Raw genomic sequence first — 20,552 nt, 5'->3', positions numbered from 1 at the left:
TCTAGACATTGTCATCATTTATTCTTATTCCACGTACAGTATGTATTTCTGCACATTATCTTGTGTAATCTCTTGTCCTGGTGATGGTGGAAGTATTAAAGTAGACCACGGGCTAATAACAATCCTTTGTAGGATCCTCCTTGGAAACCACTCTCCAGGTACATGTTTTCTTATCTTCAATATATTCACATCTGTTTCTGTCAAATCCCATGGGTAAGCCGAGCCTAATAACAGAATAAAGCAAGATTCATGAGATAAGTGTAAAGGTATAAACCATATAGAGTAATGCAATAATGAAGATGTCAATTCCCTATTGCTTGGATGCGGTATTTATCGCAAGCACCAAAAAAACACTTGTTAAATACTGCATAAAAAAGGCATTACTGTAAATTCACAAAGAAAATAAATGCATGCAGTAATTAAGTACTGGTCCAAGCTTGCGATAACTATGGCAATGGTCAGGCCCTCAGTGATTGGTTTTAAAAAAAAAAAAAAAAAAGTGGGAAAGTGCAAGCTGAAGCAGGTGTCGGCTAGATTTCATTCAGGAGTTGTTTCTGGAGGCTGGCAGATGCCATCAGATATGATGGAGCCCTTTGAATCCAGTCTTCTGGAATTGAAAGCAACGCAGAAGATCGCAAGTGGTCCTTTTAAAGGAAAGACATTTTAAGGAGCACACACTGCTGGATCAATTCATGGATGCGGATACCCTGCAGAAGTTCAGGTTATCCAAGCCACTTATCATGGAGCTTTATACCCAACTCATAGGGTACCTTGAGCCCTCAACCCAGAGAAGCCATCCATACTAGCCATGACTAAATTGCTGGCCACCAGATTTTAAGGAGAGTTTGTGTGAATTACACAGGTTTTTTTTCTTACGCTGTGCATTATTTTACCGCATACGTTAACGGATCACTTATTGAATTGTGCCCACAGTCCTCTAGCACCAAATGTGCAAAACTGCCCCCCCCCCCCCCACACCAGCAGAGGTTTATTCAGTGGGGGGAGGGATTGTTGCATAGTGAACATAGTACCTGAGGGTGATATGATTGTGTCTGCAATCCACACATACAGTGCGTGTATCCAGGGCTGGACTGGGACAAATATTTGCCCCTGGACTTCATCCAGCCCACTTTAATTGCAAACACATACAAAAACAGTAACCTGGCCTGGCTATCCACACAGCAGGAGCACACCAACCCAGAAGGAAGACCGGGTGAAGGGGGAGGCCCCAGTAGCAGTGACCGCACGCTGCTGGAGGGCTTCGCTTCTCTGGGTAGTGCGATCCCACTTCCTTCCACCTTTCACAAGTGGAATCCCACTACCCAGAGTTTTTTTTTTTTTTCTTGCAATGGGACACTTTACTCTCTCTGGTTTGATTGCATATTTTGCACAGTTTTACAAGCATGAATTATATACATTTTTTGCTGAAAATATTTTATGCACTTATTTTTTGCACTTTTGATACATTTTTAGCTACGTTGGATTTTGCATATTGTTTGAATAATTTTTTTGCACCGAAAGGATTTTTGATGTCATTTTAGTTACCACCACATTTGCTATGTATTCAATGGCTCTGCATTATGCAACTGTGCCAGGCTGGCCGTTTACCTCAGGGCTCAAAATTTCAAGACCTGAGCTAATAGCCAGGCCTCAAGAGTTACTCGCCACCAGCGCCTCTCATTCCCTACCCTGCCCCGCTCCCAAATTCTGCCCCTAAACACACCTCATAAATGATCTCATGAAATGACACTTAAAAGTTTTATGCAGAATTAAGTTACAAAAATAAATATTAACAGCAACTTTGTTAGTGCCCACCATTGCAGCCTCCGCTGTGCCCACCATTGCAGCCTCACCTGGGCAAAGGAAGAGGGAGGGTGGCCGAATCATGACTGGGAGAAGAGGAGAGCCACAGGATCACAGAGCAGTATAGCACACTGGAACAGCTTACATTACAATTGACTCTGCTGTGCTCGCCATCATACACAGCCCCACATCCTCAGGACGCATCCCAGGATTTGACCTGCGCTCTTTCTATCACAGGCGTGGGGCCAGGAGGAGGCAGAGCTGTGTATGACAAGCAGAGTCAATTGTAATGTATGCTGTAACAGCGGGCTCTTCCACCATGCTCTCTTCCCCCGGGGAGATCGCTGGGAGAACACCTCCTGATGGACCCCGCCCACCAGCAGTGCTTGCTCCCGATAGTAGTAGACCCGATGCCCAGAACATCCCTGTGTGTATCCATGCAGGGTGACTTGCAAATGAGTCACTGCACCTATGATGTAGTGTTGCCAAATTTTTTTTCCATGTAAACCAAATGGGCTTTGTTAAACCATTGTGATTTGCATGGCAAAATAGAGCCAGGTTTCTTTGACTTTATGAAAACCACATTTATCTCCCATTAAGGAGTATTGAGAAGTGCTTTTTACAAAAGCTCATATAATTTAAAAGTTTTTTTGAAACAGTTATTGGTTTAGGAGAATAAAATACAGCCAGCACATTTTGGTGGAAAGGCCTCCTCCTTCAGGGCTTGAGCAGTAGATGTTGTCCTCCTTTACTGGGCTCAGGCCCCATCCGTTCCAAACTGGGGCCCAGGCACCTGCTGAGTCTGGTTGCACTGTCTTAATGTAGACATGAATTCTCTTCTACCTCCCCCTGCAATGCTGCTCCTCCTCTTTCCCCCTGCTGTCTGCACTGCAGTGGGATTGGTTCTAGCACATGCACCCCTTCAATGTGCTGTCTGGGTCCCCCTGTGTGTCCATTTTCCCCGCAGTGCTGCCAGCTTCCCTGCTCTCCTCTCCCGCCGGAAGCTGCTGCGGGCACACAGTGGGATGTTGAGCAGGGGAAGGGGCTGGTAAATATGTCATTTACTTGCCCCTTCCTTTTCTACATTAATACAGTGAGGGATTGGTACCAATCACTGTGCTCATTTATCACTGAAGCATAGTAAATTGTATTTACTGTGCTTCAGTTTGTGAATGAGCAGGAAGCCTCGGAGTGCTTCCTATTCATTCATCTGTGCAGCTGAAGCTACAGAGAAAGGGACTGTCCTCGGTCACTTGGCCCTGCGGCTTCATTTATACAGAAACCACTGTCAGCATTCCTGATTCAGAGTGGACCCAGCTTCAAACTCGACTAGAATATGAGGTCCAACCTAGGTCACCCCAGACTCCCCCCCCCCCCCCCCCCCCCAGTCTCCCTATCACCATTAGGCCTCTCTCTTATTTTTATTATTTTCTCTCTTCTTCCTTGCCTTCCTTATCTTGGTCTCTTTGTATTTCTCTAACCAACAGATGCACTCCTTTTATACTGAACTGAATGTGGCATTGAGCATTGCATAGTGCATTGGCCATTACAGTCAGAGATTATATATATATATATATATATATATATATATATATATATATATATATATATATATATATATATATATATATATATATATATATATATATATATATATATATATAAAAATAATTCAACCATCACAGAAATCTAAGTATTGTATTTTAGTCTAACCACCAAAAACAATAGCTTTTATACCAGTAGCGGCTGGTGGTATATTTTGGGGGTCAGGGGTGCACCCACAGTAATGGGTCGGGTCATCCGCAACTTCCCGTCAAGTCGGTCAGTCGGAGTGTTCCCAGCCTGGCACTTACCCCATATATAGCACAGACCACGGCTTCCCCTTGCTTCTCCACATTAGCATCATGGCGTCTCCTCCCTCCTCCTAGGCCAATTGGAACAATTCTCCTTTTGGCCAATCGGGAAACGGGTCTTGCGACCTTCTTCCTGATTGGCCGACAGGAGATTCAGTGTGACAAAAGCAAATATTTCTTCACTATTGTCACACAACTGGGTGGGCTCGAGCTCACCAATTTTTGAAGCCCATTAGAGCCTCTGGCTCTAATCACGTGCTTCAAAATAAATAAATAAACCCTGTTGGGAATCCACGCATCCAGCACCCCGTATGTAGATTAGAAGGGCCAGACACATGGATGGGGGGCAGGGGGGGACATATAGACAGGCTGCCACTGCTTTATACAGTATATAAAAGCATAGAGAAAAAAAAATATTGGGACTGTGTTTTGCAATATGCTACTCATTTTCTGGAAAAGGGCCTGCATATTATTCATATGCCACAATGCCATAATGTATTTTGCAATCTCCACCAAAGGACATTGCACTAGGTTTGACTTGGGTTTTTGATTTTCATTGGTCACCAGTGACAAAGCCTTCTCTTGTGATAAATAAGACAATAGGTTACTGCAGTCTTTAGGACAACTTTACTAGTGATGCCATGAAGCGAGTGCATGCAGTTCTAGCAACAACCTCCATAGTGGCACATGAAGTCCTAATTTGTATAGCACCATAAGTGAACACTCTATGCTGAAATAAATCCTTACAGTTGGTTCTCATTTTAGAAAGCACATTTTGTATAATATTAAAGAATATTTGAAACTCGATTGAACAATTAAAACTAAAATAATGCTTACTTCGTACAGCAACCCACGGAGCCATCAGAATCACATGAACAATCCATACAATCCTTTGTTATCCATTGACTGCCATGCTTATGTAGCTTGCCTTCAAAAACACATCCTGCAAACATATAACATAAGTATATCATTAAAAAAGAAATTCCAGAGATGCTTAAAACAAATAAAAAATCTACTAATGAGGTCTCTGTAAACTTTCAACTGTCAACTTTATTGCAGTCCCCTTCTTGTTTCTGTTCTGAAAGTACAACAAACATTCCATTTCCAAAAAGCTACTACAGTTTTTTTTTTTTTTTTGTTTTTTTTTAATGAGGATCAAATGGAAGCTTCTGCAGGAAGGATGAGGTCATAAATTCAGTGTTCTTTATCTGAATATAGAACTAGGCTTAGTTCTGGCAGTACATCTAACACTACCCTCTCCCCAGAATGACAATGCTGTTGTCCAAGGGTGTCTCCATTGTTCCTCCATAGAGTGGAGCCACCCTAAATAGGTGCAGTGTTACTAACCAGATCACCAGGTGAAAAGAAGCCTAAAAAAAAATGTAGCCACCACATTTAGGCTTAGCTCACACAAGAGTTGTAAAAATAGGCAGTTGATCTGCGTTATTACAGGCCTCAACTTCCTGCCTTTATATTTACATGGAGGCTAAAGTGGTAAGTACACATTGCTGTGGCAGCAATATTTCTGTTTTGATTGTGGTTGGAAATTCTGACTCGGCATGTCAAGTTTGAGAGGGGGCACTATCTGTCAAGTTAGTCCAATGAAGTCAAGTGATAAGCATGCATTTACAGTACCGTATTTCACTGTAAATTACCCATTTGGATCTAAACAAAGAATGGACATTCAGGAGGCAGCAGTATCACCACCTGAATGCCTGTCAACCACTGATTACTTTTCAGAGAGGCGGGGGAGCCTGCCAGCCATGTGACCTCCTAGGCCTTAACAAATTGGTAAATATAATACATTTTTGTTTGTGCTTAGTTACTGTATGGTTTAACCTAATGTATGATAGCTAAGCTATGTACAAAATCATGACGTGACAGTGAATTGTAGCACGCACTCAGTTTGTTCAGTCGGTTCCTGGCTTCAAAGTGAAAGAGTACCTGTTACCTTCCCATTGCTATCACATGGGGGTTTATTAACCCTTTGTGACAGCAATAGAGTAAAAATAAATAAATACATAAAAAAAGTTTAAAAACAATTAAATTATAATGTATTTTTATTTTTATACTCCCGTTGCCCCGCACACATGCGCAAATGCAAAGTCACGCCCAGGATGCATGCACTTATGTAAACCACTGTTTCTGTGAGATATGTCAGAGTGAGAAGAATAATTCTAGCACAAGAGCCCCTGACTATCTCTAAACAAATGAGCTGTAAAGGCTTTTGAAGCTTCGCCTATGGAGATTTATGGGGTTTTTTTGGACATCATGGGCGCAAGAAATTTTAAGACTTGGCATGTTTGGTATCCATTTACTTGATGCAACCTAACTTTTTATATTTGACCTAAAATGGGTATTGTATTTTGTGTGTGTGTGTGTGTGTGTGTGTGTGTGTGTTTTCACAAAAATTCCCTTTTTATTATAATTTTTTCCTGAAAATTTCTGTTAATAAACACGCAAATATCATGTGATATAAAAAATTGCAACTATCTTTTTATTCTTCAGAGCCTATGATTTGAAATAATACAGTATATACCGTTCTGGGGTTCAAGTAATTTTATTGCCAAAAATTACGATTTTTACATTTGTGCAAAAAAATGTAAAACATTGCGCCAATGCCAAACTAGTCCCATCACTCAAAAAGCAACATATGAATATAATAATAATCTAATTTTATATCCCACGTATCTGGTTAACATATGCAAACTTACAGTAAGCTACAAAATCATACATACAAATTAAACCATTATTGATGATAAAAGGGAAACAAATAAAAGTACTCTCCTGCTTCAGGGTCAGGTGAAGGAATGTGGATCATACCCCCAGTTAAACACCCCCCCCCCCCCCCCCCCAGGAATATGAGCACTTATTGAATTTCATAACTTATTAGACTGTATATTGTTTAGTAGTAGAGTTGGTGACGCTTGAGATTCTAATATGTGAAAGGCTGTTTAGATCTAGCTAAAGGTTTTAAACCTACATAAAATGTCATAAAATTATTCAATTCTGGTCTTTCTCTCTGAAGCATTCATTTATCAATGTTTGGAGACCACACACAGATGTCACAGCCATTATGATGCTAGTGTAGGGATGAGCTTGATGTTCGAGTTGAACATACATTCGACTCGAACATCGGCTGTTCGCACGTTCGGCGAATACTGAACGTTATGGGCCGTTTGTGCCAAATTCGTGTGGCGCTCAAGGCCCATAATGCACTGCGCCATCGCAGTGCATTGCTGGCTCATGATTGGCCAATCATGCACTGTGACCCCGCATGCTTGGCCAATCACAGCGCCGGCAGCGAGGAGAGCCATGATTCGTTACAGGCCGATTTTTATTTTATTTATTTTTTCTTTCATTCTTGCTCTTCTGTAATTGAGCTTTTAGCAATCTGCAGGAGTTTGTGGGGGTTGTCTGCGTGCCCTGACCGCAGTATACACCATTATATCCACCTATATAGCTAGCTATATTGCTCTTCTATAATAGAGCTTGCAGTCAGTTGTAGGAGATGGTGTATAGTGCAGTCAGGGCACGCACAATTATCCACCTATATAGCTCTTCTCTAATTGAGCAATCTGCAGGAGTTAGTTGGTGTTGTGTGCCTCCAGCACAGTATACACCAGTATCTACCCTTTAATTCCTGTTCTATAATAAAGGCATCTGCAGGAGTTAGTGGGTGTTGTGTGCCTCCAGCACAATATACAATACCCAATTGCTTGTTTTCCCATCTCCCTTCAGGCCATTACCATGTCTGGAAGGCCAACAAACAGAGGCAGACAGGCGCGAGCCGATAAAAGAGGGCAAGCAGGCTCTGTGTCTAGAGACAACAGTGCTGGTCGTGGACGCGGTGCATCGTCATCATCAGCATGTGGCCATGGGACACGCTTGTCTTTTTCAGCAGCTGGAAGTGTTGAGCCGCATCATGCCAAAGACTTGGTAGAGTGGATGACCAAGCCCTCTTCATCCTCCTCATCCTCTCTCACCCAGGCTCAGGGTACTAGCAAAGCAGCTGCCAAAGCATCATCTTCCCTCGTCTCAATGTCATCATCAGTCACTCCTTCCCTAGACCCACCACGTCCTCCTGAGGAGTCTCCTGAACTCTTTGAGCACAGTGTTGGGTACATGGTCCATGAGGATGCCCAGTGTTTTGTAGGCTCTAATGATGATACTCCAGCTAGAGGAAGGCAGTAGCGTGAACACAGAGAGAGGGGATGCTCAAGAAGGACAGCAATCTGGCAGTCATGTTCCACAAGCTGCAGCATACTGCCAAGTTTGCTCCAGCGATGAAGAGGGAGGGGATGATGAGGGCACTGACTCCACGTGGGTGCCTGGTAGGAGAGAGGAGGACAAGGAGGCACATGTCCAATGAGGCAGGATGCCCTCCGGGGGCCAGCTTAAGGGCAGCACACCAACTGAATCACCCCGCAGAGCTCCACCTGTGCAGGGCACTGCCTCTGCGCATTATTCTAAAAGTTCTTTGGTGTGGGCCTTTTTTGAGACGAGTGCATCAGATCCCACCGCTGCTATTTGCAACATATGTCTCAAGCGTATCTCGCGTGGCCAAAACATCAGCTGCTTGGGCACCACATGCTTGACCAGACATATGTTGACCTGCCATGCAGCTCGTTTGCAAGCGTACCTCAAAGACCCACACTAAAGAACAAAGCGGACGTCTCCTTGCTCCTCATCAGCTGGGATCTCCAACCCCACTAGACCTTCAGTCCTCTCTGAAACCTGCTCTGAGAGGAATGAAGGTCTAGAATTAGGTGTGTCACAGCCGAGTGCTTCCGGGCACTCTGCTAGCAGTACACCCACGTCCTATTATAGCAGACAAATTTCCCTGCCCCAGCTGCTGGACCGTCGAAAGAAGTTCACTCCCAGCCATCCACATGCCCAGCGGTTGAATGTTAGCTTGGCTAAATTGCTAGCACTTCAACTGCTGCCTTTTCAGTTGGTAGACTCGGGCCCCCTTCCGTGAGTTTGTACAATGTGCGGTTCCTCAGTGGCAGGTCCCCAAAAGCCACTTTTTCTCACGAAAGGCGATTCCGGCTCTCTACTTGCATGTGGAAGGCAATGTGCTTGCCTCACTGGACAGGGTGGTCAGCGGTAAGGTGCATATTACCGCTGACTCATGGTCCAGCAGGCATGGACAGGGACGTTACCTGTCTTTCACGGCCCATTGGGTCACTCTTCTGGCAGCTGGGAAGGATGTAGGACAAGGTGCAGTAGTGTTGGAGGTTGTTCCACCACCACACCTCCAAAATGCTACTACTGGTTGTGACACACCTCTCTCCTCCACCCCCTCCTCTTCTTCTTCCTCCATGGCCTCTTCCAGTGCTCTGTCCTCAGAACCAGCAGTGCTCCGTAGGCGTTCAAGGGGCTACACAAGTACGCAGGCAAAATGATGCCATGCCGTGCTTGCGCTGGTTTGTTTGGGGGACAGGAGCCACACTGGGGCAGATATTTTGTCAGCTCTGTAGGGGCAGGCCGAGAGGTGGTTGACACCACGCCAGTTTAAGCCAGGATTGGTGGTTTGCGACAATGGCACCAACCTCCTCTCCGCCCTCCGACAGGGGCAACTGACCCATGTGCCCTGTGTGGCTCACGTCCTTAACCTGGTGGTGCAGCGGTTCTTGGGCAGGTACCCAGGCTTACAGGATGTCCTGAAGCAGGCCAGGAAAGTCTGTGTGCATTTCTGCCGATCATTTAATGCCTGTGCTCGGCTGGCTGAGCTCCAAAAGGAGTTGAACCTGCCCAAGAACCGCCTTATATGTGACATGCCCACCAGGTGGAACTCAACGTTGGCCATGCTGCAGCGGCTGCACACGCAGCAGAGGGCCATCAATGAGTACCTGTGCGACTACGGCACCAGGACAGGGTCAGGGGAGCTTGGTTTTTTCTCACCACGCCAGTGGAGCATGATCAGGGATGCATGCACTGTCATGTCACAAGGATGGTAAGCAGTGACAGTGCATGCATCAGTGACACTGTACCTCTTGTCCACCTCTTGGAGCATACGCTGCGTGGAATAATGGACAGGGCACTTGAGGCAGAACAGAGGCAGGAAGAGGAGGACTTCCTTGCCTCTCAAGGCCCCCTTTATCCAGACAGTGTTCCTGCTGTGCCACCCATGACATAGGAAGAGGATGAGGAGGAGGATGATTGTGTCAGCATGGAGGTGGAGGCTGGCACTCAGCATCAGCAGCAGTAGGGATGAGCCGAACACCCCCCCGGTTCGGTTTGCACCAGAACTTTCAAATGGACCCCAAATTCGTACGAACGTTAGAACCCAATTGAAGTCTATGGGACTAGAACGTTCGAAATTAAGTGCTAATTTTAATGGCTAATATGCAAGATACTGCCCTAAAAAGGGTTTGGGGACCTGGCTCCTGCCCCAGGAGTCAATGCCTAAAATGTTTTTAAAAATTGCAGTTTTTGGCGGGAGCACTGACTTTAATGACGAATTAAATTGAAAAAAAGTGAAATATTCCTTTAAATATCATGCCTGGGGGGTGTCTATAGTATGCCTGTGAAGTGCCACGTGTTTCCCATGTTTAGAACAGTCCCTGCACAAAATGACATTTAAAGGAAATAACGTCATTTAAAACTGCTTGCGTTTTTAATGTTATATCTGGTTCCTGCAATATGGTTGAAAATCATTGAGAAAAATGGCATGGGTAGCCCTCCCTGCCCATTACCAGCCCCTTTGGGTCTTGTACGGATATTAAGGGGAACCCCGTACCCATATTAAAAAAAGGAAATGCGTGTGGCCCCCAGGCCCTATATACTCAGAGCATCAGTATACAGGCTGTGCAAGCAAGACAGGGACTGTGTAGATTTGTTGTGTTAAGTAGAATCTGTTTGTAATTTTCAACTGGTACATTTTTTTAAGTGTAGCTCCAGTCAAAAAAAAACTATTTAAGCTTTTTGGAAAACATAGGGAAGGGTTATCCCCCCCCCCCCCCCCCTGTATAATTTGTTTTGCCGTCCGTCTTTTTTCATCTCACTTGCTGTTGTCTCCTTCCGTTTGTAAGTTGGATGTTTGAAAGTAGGGGCCTGCCCTATATGCTCTGCAGAAATGGTGGAACAAGGTGTTTGTTTTGCCACAACACTGTAAGCCCCCAAAGTGACTCTTGGTGGGCGCTGGAGCGCCCTGCTGTGAAGGATTATATCAAGAATTGTAATTACATGCCATTGTTGAACAGTGGTAGAAAAATTGACCTTTGGTGGTTGTGGTGCTGGTGCCACAACACTATAAGTCCTCACAGTTACTCTGGGTGGGCAAAGGAACGGGCCCTCCTGTGAAATATTATATCAAGAATTGTAATTACATGCCCCTGTTAAACAGCACACACAATCTCCTACCACTGACTGCAAGCTCTATTTAAAACGAGCAAGATAGCTAGCTATATAGGTGGATATAGCGGTGTATACTGCGGTCAGGGCACGCAGACAACAACCACTATAGAAGAGCAAGAACGTGCTGGCGGCCTTATATAGTGTGGGGCGTGTACTACACAGCCTGAGCTATGATTGGCCACAGGCATCCTGCCTGTGGCCAATCATGGCTCTCCTCGCTGCGCTGAGAGGGAGGATGAGAGAGAGGGGATAAGAGAGGGGTGAGGGGTAAAGGAGGAAGGATGAGAGATGGAGGGGGGGGGGATTAGAAAGGGAGGAGAGGACTATGGAGGGTATGATGGGGGCAGTTTGTACAGAAGAGGAATGTGGAAGGTATTATGAGGGTGGTATGTACAGGAGAGGAGTGTGGAGAGATAGATAGTTGGCAGTATGTACAGGAGAGGAGTGTGGAGGGTATGACAGTTGGTAGTATGGAGAGGAGTATGGAGGGTATCACAATGGGCAGTATGTACAGAAGAGGAATGTGGAGAGTAAGGATGAGCCGAACACTCCCTGCTTCCGTTCGCACCAGAACCTGTGAACAGATCTAAAATTTATGTGAACTTTAGAACCCTATTAAAGTGATTGTATGCTCAATTTTTTAACTTTTACCTACAGGAAAGCCTATAATAAGGCTTACCTGTAGGTAAAAAAAATCTCCTAAACCTGTACGGTTTAGGAGATATTCCCCTCGGTATGCGCCGCTGACTGCATAGGCGCATGCGCACAAGGGGGTTCTCGGCCTGAAAATCCAGCAGTGTCCGACCGGCCGGAATGAAATCTCCCGCGCGCATGCCCGGAAAGAAACGCTGAGGGAGCATGTCAGCTCCCTCAGCGTGGATCGGGCCAGATGTCGGGGCCTCGTTCTAAGGTAAGTATTTCATAATGAGCTAGTATGCGGTGCTTTGCAGGTTTAAAAAAAAAATAAAATAATAATAATTTACGGGTTTACTACCGCTTTAAAGTCTATGGGACTTGAACGTTCAAAATCTAAAGTGCTAATTTTAAAGGCTAATATGCAAGTTACTGTCCTAAAAAGTGTTTGGGGACCTGGGTCAATGCAAAAAAAAGTTTTAAAAACTGACGTTTTTTTAGGAGCAGTGATTTTAATAATGATTAAAGTGAAACAATAAAAGTGTCTATAGTATGCCTGTGAAGGGGTGCATGTTTCCTGTGCTTAGAACTGTCCCTGCACAAAGTGTCATGTCTGCGGGAAAAAAAGTCATTTAAAATCACTCGCGGCTATAATGAATTGTGGGCTCCCGTAATACAGAGAACACTCATTGAAAGTCATTGATAAAAAAAAAGTGTGGGGTTCCCCCAAATTCAATTACCAGGCCCTTCAGGTCTGGTATGGATATTAAGGGGAACCCCGTGTCAAAAAAAAAATTCCCTCTAAATATCCATACCAGACCCTTTATCCGAGCATGCAACCTGGCAGGCCGCAGGAAAAAAGGGGGGCGAGAGGGCACCCCTCTCCTGAACCATACTAGGCCACATGCCCTCAACATTGGGAGGATGATTTGGGGTCCCCCCCAAAGCACCATGGCCCCATGTTGATGGGGACAAGGGCCTCATCCCCACAACCCTGGCTGGTGATTGTGGGGGTCTGCAGGTGGCTTATCAGAATCTGGAAGCCCCCTTTAACAAGGGGACGCCCAGATCCCGACCCCCCCCCTGTTTGAAATGGTAAGGGGGTACAAAAGTACCCCTACAATTTCACAAAGAAAGTGTAAAAAATAGTTAAATAAGACAAACACACTTTTGAAAAAGTCCTTTATTAAAAAAAAAAAAAAAAAAAAAAGATTCCAGCGGTGGTAATCCACTCTTGCTATCCAGCGACGGATGATCTCACTGGGGTCCAGCGATCACTGATATGATCCAGTGACAGGTGATCTCTACCTCCAGTCCAGCGCAGCGAAGTCCATCCATCCTTCCTCTGTCTCCACTGTCGGAGACACTGCTGGATCCCGGCGGCCTGACGTTTCTTATATGAGGAGGGCGGGGACACCCATCACCTGACCCCGCCCCCCCCCTCTGACACAAGTGGGGAAACCTGGCTTCCCCAATGACATATGGGTGACCCCGTCCCCTCTGATGTAACGCAGATTTCCATTACATCAGAGGGGGGCGGGTCACCCATACCTCATTGGGGAAGCCAGGCTTCCCCACTTGCGTCAGACCCCCCCAACCACCGGCCAGGGTTGTGGGGATGAGGCCTGGTACGGTTCAGGAGGGGGGGCGCTCTCTCATCCCCCCCTCTTTTCCTGCGACCTGACAGGTTGCGTGCTCGGATAAAGGGTCTGGTATGGATTTTTAAGGGGAACCTCACATCAAATTCTTCAGGTCTGGTATGGATATTTAAAGGGAACCCCACGTTTTTTTTTTTTTTTTTTTTTTTTTTTTTTGACGCGGGGTTCCCTTTAATATCCATACCAGACCTGAAGGGCTTGGTAATTGAATTTAGGGGAACCCCCCCTTTTTTTTATTTTTTTTCAACAATTCATTATAGCCGCGAGTGATTTTAAATGACTTTTTTTTATTTTTTTTTCCTGCAGAAATGACAGTTTGTACAGGGACAGTTCTAAGCACGGGAAACATGCACCCCTTCACAGGCATACTATAGCCACCCCCCAGGTACGAAATGTAAAGGAATATTACACTTTTATTGTTTCACTTTAATCATTGTTAAAATCACTGCTCCCGAAAAAATGGCTGTTTTTAAAACTTTTTTTTGCATTGATGCATGTCCCCTGGGGCAGGACCCAGGTCCCCAAACACTTTTTAGGACAGTAACTTGCATATTGGCCTTTAAAATTAGCACCTTAGATTTCTCCCATAGACTTGTACAGGGTGTTCCGTGGCTTTTCGAATTTACAGCAAACACCCCAAATTGTTCACTGTTCGCCGAACAGGCGAACAGGCAGTGTTCGAGTCGAACATGAGTTTGACCTGAACTTGAAGCTCATCCCTAGTGGAGGGTGTGACAGTGAGCAGAATGCACAGGATAAGAGTGTGGATGGTATGACAGTGAGCAGTATGTACAGGAGAGGAGTGTGGAGGGTATGACGGTGAGCAGTATGGAGAGGAGTGCTGAGGGTATGACAGTGGGCACTATGTACAGGTGAGGAAGATATAGGAAGGAAAAATGTAAAGGTTTGTGGAACGATGTTTATGGACTGCGTAGTGGTTAAACGGGCCATACATGAATTGAAATTAAGCCAATTAAGCAGAGACCAGCTATAGTCGATCTATGTATGGGCTAGCTGGTTGTACACAAGTCAATCTATTACTCGGCTTGAGTACAACCAGCTTGTCAGGTTTTTCCCAAAACAATCAGTGCTGCCAGCTATAGTTGGCAACACTGATCATTGTATTGTGTGGGTAGGGAAGGCTCCCCACTGGCAGAACACAATAACACTGCAGGAGTGATTCCCTCATTAACAGGTGAGAAGGTGTGTAGGGACAGGCTGGGGAGTGAGGTCTGCCAGCAGGGGGGTGTGAGGTGGTCATGGAGGGATATCAATCAGAGGGTAGGGGAGTAACTGGGAGTGATATATTACTTATACGCCATATTACTTACCATTCGTTCCTATTTAAAGACACTTCCCATAGCGCCATACATCCCCTGATGAAGTCACGTGACTCGTGACGAACACGCGTCGGGACGCTACCGGAAGTGACGCACACTGAGCTCGCTGCTCGTTTGTACATCATTCATTCTGAATTTATGTTTGTGAGTATCCTTTTTAAAAAAAACCTGAATAAAAATTCTATAATCAATTTTACTACACTATGGGGCATTCTTCCTCCTATACCCTTCTGATCCTACATATACGCCATCCGCTGAAGGACCTCCATTGCTGAACATCTCAGAGCCACCATTTAAAGGGGCCACACAGAGCAACTAGGCAGGACAGAAAACGCCAGGATTTGGGGACACCACAGCAGGACCTTTAAAGGGAAAGACCATCAAGGATCCCAAAGACACGTTTGTCACATGCTGTTACCTTACAGCAGTAAGGTAAGGGGACACCCATAATCAGATTACACAGGATCAGGGGAAATATCGCCACCATCACCAATATCACCATTTATTGCAATTTTCTTCACGATTATTTGTACCATGTCATTCAAGCATTAGCACTCTATGCGATTTCTTGGAACAATTGGCCACACTAGGCACAATGTAATGGACACTTGTGATTTTGACTTGTATATTTTTGGAATTCACGTATTTATATCGCATTCAAGCATGGGCCTTTATGCGATTTCTGCAGCTAATCGCTACATTTTGCACTATTGAAAGATATCTTGATCTATCTTTATATTATTTTATTCTTGTTGCATTGCTTTATTTATGTTATAAGTGGATTGACGTACCTACTATGAATGTCACCATTGTTCAATTATCGATGGGAACCACAATTTTTTAATAGACTGTGTTAGACCTATATACGCATATAGGCTTTATACCCTTTTGAGTAGCTGATCGCAGCTTCTGCCAAATCTTCTCGATTTTGTATTTATTTATCCTAAATAATCACATAAGTCACGACATACACAGTTCAATCTTTTCCATTTCCAATATACTGTCCTGTGGGACAGACTGAACCTGTCCCAGTACAGCGCACCACTACTTTCTTTGACTATATTTTATTGGGTTCAGACATTTCCCCCCAGTGCATGCAGCAGTACGCCCTTGTTTTGCACCTTGATTAGGTGCAAGAATATCCTTTTACACATTTAACTGGGAGTGATATCGTTTGGAGTAGGGTCTGTCATCTGCAGGTTGGGAAATGGTCACCTGTGATATAAGTTGAAGGCAGGTGGCTAACATGAGAAGTGGATGGGGATTGACCTGGTTAGTGGTGAGTGTGAAATGATGTTTCAAGTTTCTTTCACATTTGCAGCAATGCTCACTGCCCTCTGAAAAGTGATCTAGGGTGTATTGCTTTTCAATGAGTGGTATAGCAGCAGCTGACAGGCATTTACGAGGTGCTACTGGCTGATCCTTTTTTATTTTTTATTTTTATTTTTTTACATTGCTGAATCGCAGTTTTACATTGTTGGACTATGTTGCTACTGTGAGCGAGTTTGACAGGCGGGCTGCCTGTCAAACACTGCAGGCTCCAAGCTATCCATTGAGCTGAGTGCCTCTGACAAGAAGTGAGGAGAGGCACCGTGAGCTCATCCTCTCAGTCTGCTGCAAATGGAGCTTGTATTTACTTGTATTTAAACTGGCCGCTCTGTATGTAGCTTCTGACAGGCTGTGCAAGGAGACCCGTATCTCCAGAAGCATTGATGATAGGATCCCCAAATTAGACCAGTAGTGGGGTAGTACTTCAGCAACCTAACCCCTAAATTTGGGCTCTGTGACCCCCTGGTCACCGAGCAACAACCTTCGAAGTAGGGCTGAAACAACTAATCGATTATGAAAATAGTAATCGATTAATTTCATAATCGATTAATCGGCCAGTAACATAATCGGTTAAAGAAAACTAAAATGAGCCCTTTATAGTACAAAAAGAGCAAATAATCGCTACTGTAAATATTTCTTTCACTGTTCTACAGTAAAAAAATTAACCCCTTATAGTAGTGATTATCTGCTTTTTCTACTGTAAAGGGCTAAGTTTCGTTTTTTTTAACCCCATTATGTACTAAACGTGTTAGACCTGGTTCACATCTATGTTTTTTTTTTGGTGCTTTTCGCTAAAATGCACTACAGTTCATTTGCATGGTTTCCTATGGGATACGTTCACATCTGAAAGGGTCAGGGACTTTTAACGCAAAATGGTGCTTTATTGGTTCAATATACTTCAATGGAGAAGCTGCAGAAAAGCATGTAATGCGTTTTTGCAGCAATTTGTGTTTTTTAATCTGCCCAAAAAAAAAATGCAAAAATGCAAATTGCAGTAAAATCACGTGCGCAGAAATCAAAATGCACAGCAAAAAGCACCACAGAAACAGATCAAAAGCAAACTGCATAGGTGTGTACCGAGCCTTATGACGGCCACACCGATCAATTTTCGGATGAGAATATTCAGACAAAAAACATCTTTGTACATTCGCTGAATGAAAGAATTTTGTTTGAAATTTTCACTTGTTTTTAAAATGAATGTAATATCTGAACAAAAACCACATACACTGTCTAAAAATTCCTTTGACAAAGAAGTTTTCTATTTCTAAATTTTCCCGTCACTGTGGTTGAAAATTAACTTCAATTTGACCCACTTTTTTTTTTTTTTTCTTTAAGGTTATTAACCGATTAATCAAAACAATAATCGGCCAACTAATCGATTATGAAAATAATCGTTAGTTGCAGCCCTACTTCGAAGTCAATTGTTTTTTTTTTTTTTTTTTTTTTTAATGGGCCTATCTTAAGGTAAGAGGCCTGGAGCTGCAGCTCCAATAGCCCCTATGTTAATAGGGCCCTGCTCAAGCATGCTTAACACTGAAACGTCATAAGATTCCAGCCCCAGTGATTTTTCTGTTGGAAGGTGTGCTGCTCCAGCATGTTAAGCTAGGGTGTTATGGGTTAACAATGAGAATAGATAATCTTTTACATTACAATAACCTTTGTTAAACAAAAGATTTTTATATGACTTACCCCTTAAGGGTTTCTGACCATATTTTAATTTTGGAGGAAGTTGCTCATAGCAGGCTGCATCACACACAGCAAGAATGAATCCCACACAAAATACAGCAGCCACAAAATACTTCTAAAATGGAAAGAAATACAATGTATGATTAGCTTTATTTTATCAATACATGGTTATTGATTTTATTTTGGTACAAATACTAGATCAGTGGCAGCTGGTGGTTTGTTTTTTGGTGTGGGCGGGGGCGGCAAACAATCAGGTAGATTGAAGAAGATGATTTCAGAAGAAAGGGAGAATATGTACCACACATTTCAAAAAATACATAGTATACATAATAAGAGTCTAACCCCCTCTCTTCTGACCCATCATGTTGTGTGGAACATCAGTAGTACAGTGATCTAGACAACCATGCGGTAAGGCAGTACCTTTACATTGGTACATTAACCTGTTGTCTCAAATGGGCCTACATTTTGTTTTTTATGACCTTCGGTGCACCAGTCAGTCCATGGTTTCCACTGCTTATCAAATAGGTCACTGCGACCTGATTTGTATGTAAGGGTTGTCTCAAAAGAAAAGTTTAACACCTCAGTGGCATTTGAGACTTGATTTTCTTACCAGTGTATAGTATGGTTGGCTTTATTGTGTTCTACGGACAATGCCATAAACAGGAAATGCAGCATATCTATAGATCCATCCTAAATAAATGCTTGGAAATTAATAAAATGTAAAGTTAAAAGCCGGAAAAAGGCCATATACCCTAGATCACTGACAAAATTCTAAACTTGCAGCCATTATATCTATTATTATTATTATTAGGCACAGGGGGTGATTTTAGAACACTGAATGATTACTATGGGGCTGAAAGGTGTTAATACTTGATAAGCTACTTAGAAAACATTCTCCAATTATCCATTCTACCCATTCTTCTTATCCATCTCAGGGTGAACAACCTGTGGCAAGCTTGTACAGAATACAGTATGTAGTGGGGTGCAGCTCTGGTAAAAAGAGGATTTTTCCAAACCTACCATCTACAGATGGCCACTTGTATTCTTTAAGTGCAACTAAAGGCAAAAACTTTTTTTTTTTTTTAGTTTTGGATAGAGTGGATATGGATTAGAAAACCTGTCTGTTCCCCCATTAGGAAGAGTCACCCTCTCAATTTGTTCTGTTTACCACTCAATTTGTTCTGTTTACCACTCACTCTATCACTAAAAGTAAAAGCAAATCCCAAATTTTGGGTTGTCCATAGAAATAATAGAGGGAAAATTTTTCACTGGGGACACTAGTTCCAGTGACCAAAGGAATTTCCTTAAATTTTCAGGGAATTCCTCTCACTTCCTGTTTGGCTATGGGACAGGAAGTGAAGGGAAATCTCTGCAATGGAATACGGATGGCAGACAAAAAAATCTGACAGGGCTTATAACCCTCCCTTGCTCTATCCAAAATGAAAAAAAATTGCCTACAGTTTTACTTTAAGAAGATTGGGTATTACTGCACATTGGACATTAAGACTGAAAATAATAAGCACCAACTCACCATCTTCAGCTGCTTCTGTATATCGTTATCTGAAAATGACTTGTCTGAGCTTCGTACTGTGGTATCTATATCCAAACTGACTTCCAAAGAAATGCTTATCTGAATTTTGATGTGGATTCTGGGTAAATATATTGCACAATAACTGTACAAACCAAACTGTTTGTTTATTTAACAGGTTGGCTGGAAATATGTTGGTGGATTAGTAATAAGAGAAAGGTGTGACAGCAGAGAATAAAATGATGGATCTCTGAAATATACCACTAGTTCTTAATTCTTGAGGCTTCACATGCTGTAAGAGATTGATGAAATAAAGAGTTGTACTGCAATCTGAATCTACTGAAATCCAGCATCTTCAAACTACATTTCTCCAAGGTGAATGCACGTCATAGCTAGACCTGAAAATAAGAAGCGACTGTAGAGCAAAGTAATATTTTGCTGAAATGGCATATACTTTATGGACGGTGATTTTTAATGAGATTAATATTATATGGGAATATGAGATTTGACAAAGAAGCCGGGAGCTTTGAAACGTGTTATTTGATTGGAGAGAGCCCCCCCCCCCCTTCCTCTGACATGGCCTGCTAGTGTTCTATCAGAATATTGCTACCCATCAGATAATGCAATGGAATTGACGTTGCAAACAAATGCTTATTGCACTTGCTCTGTGTTCCAGCATGGCCACTATGCATTTCAATAGGTTTCCTAATCTGACAGAACACGCAGGCCGCAGCAGACATCTTGTTACACGCAGGCAAGTCTTGAATTTCACACTTATTTTGGCAGTTAACTGACATTATATACTGAAATGGACTATTTCACCGCAACCGAGTAAAATAGTCTATTTCGCTATATAATCAGTTTGGCGCTGAGCAGTGCGGGGTGTACCAAGATGGCCATCGCTACCTTCTGCCTGCAGGCTTGTCATTCGTTTTCAAATACAACATGAAAACAGCATCACAGATTGAAAAATACTGTATTCAAGCATATAATATGAGTTTACTCCTAAAATAAGTGTGGAATTGAAGACTCTTCTGGGTGTAAGAAGATGCCCGCTGCTGCCTTCATGTTCTGTTGGATTAGGAAACCTATTGGAATGCATAGCGGTCATGTTAGAATGCATTTGGCATGCACAGTAAGCATTTTTTGGGACCAGTAGTAAAGAACAATTTAGAAAATAAAAGAATTGCGCTAACCTAATATAATATATCTGAATCAAATATAATAATAATGTATAATGAGCCCAAGAATTGTTTGATACAATCCTTATAAAGACATTAAATCATTAGAATAGTGACTTAAATGAATATAATGCCATCTAACATATTACGAAACGCGTAGGACGGCTCAACGCGCTGAC

General features: G+C 43.3%; 1 protein-coding gene across 1 annotated transcript; it reads right to left on the bottom strand.

Annotated features, from left to right (window-relative positions):
* On the bottom strand, window positions 1-19,340 carry LOC143930238 (beta-microseminoprotein-like). Its single transcript, XM_077454385.1, has 4 exons — window positions 19,196-19,340; window positions 17,668-17,779; window positions 4,494-4,599; window positions 1-224 (listed from the first exon to the last, which is right to left on the bottom strand). Exons 1-4 carry the CDS (start codon window positions 19,196-19,198, stop codon window positions 113-115), a joined length of 333 nt encoding a protein of 110 aa, XP_077310511.1. The 5' UTR covers window positions 19,199-19,340; the 3' UTR covers window positions 1-112.
* Window positions 19,341-20,552: the final 1,212 nt, after the last annotated feature.

Source organism: Lithobates pipiens, unplaced genomic scaffold (genome assembly GCF_037356315.1).
Source record: "Lithobates pipiens isolate NorthernLeopardFrog02 unplaced genomic scaffold, aLitPip1_a1.2 Scaffold_25, whole genome shotgun sequence".
Classification (NCBI taxonomy): domain Eukaryota; kingdom Metazoa; phylum Chordata; class Amphibia; order Anura; family Ranidae; genus Lithobates; species Lithobates pipiens.
Note: the sequence above shows the minus strand (reverse complement) of the source record. Positions and strands in the feature narration are given on the sequence as shown.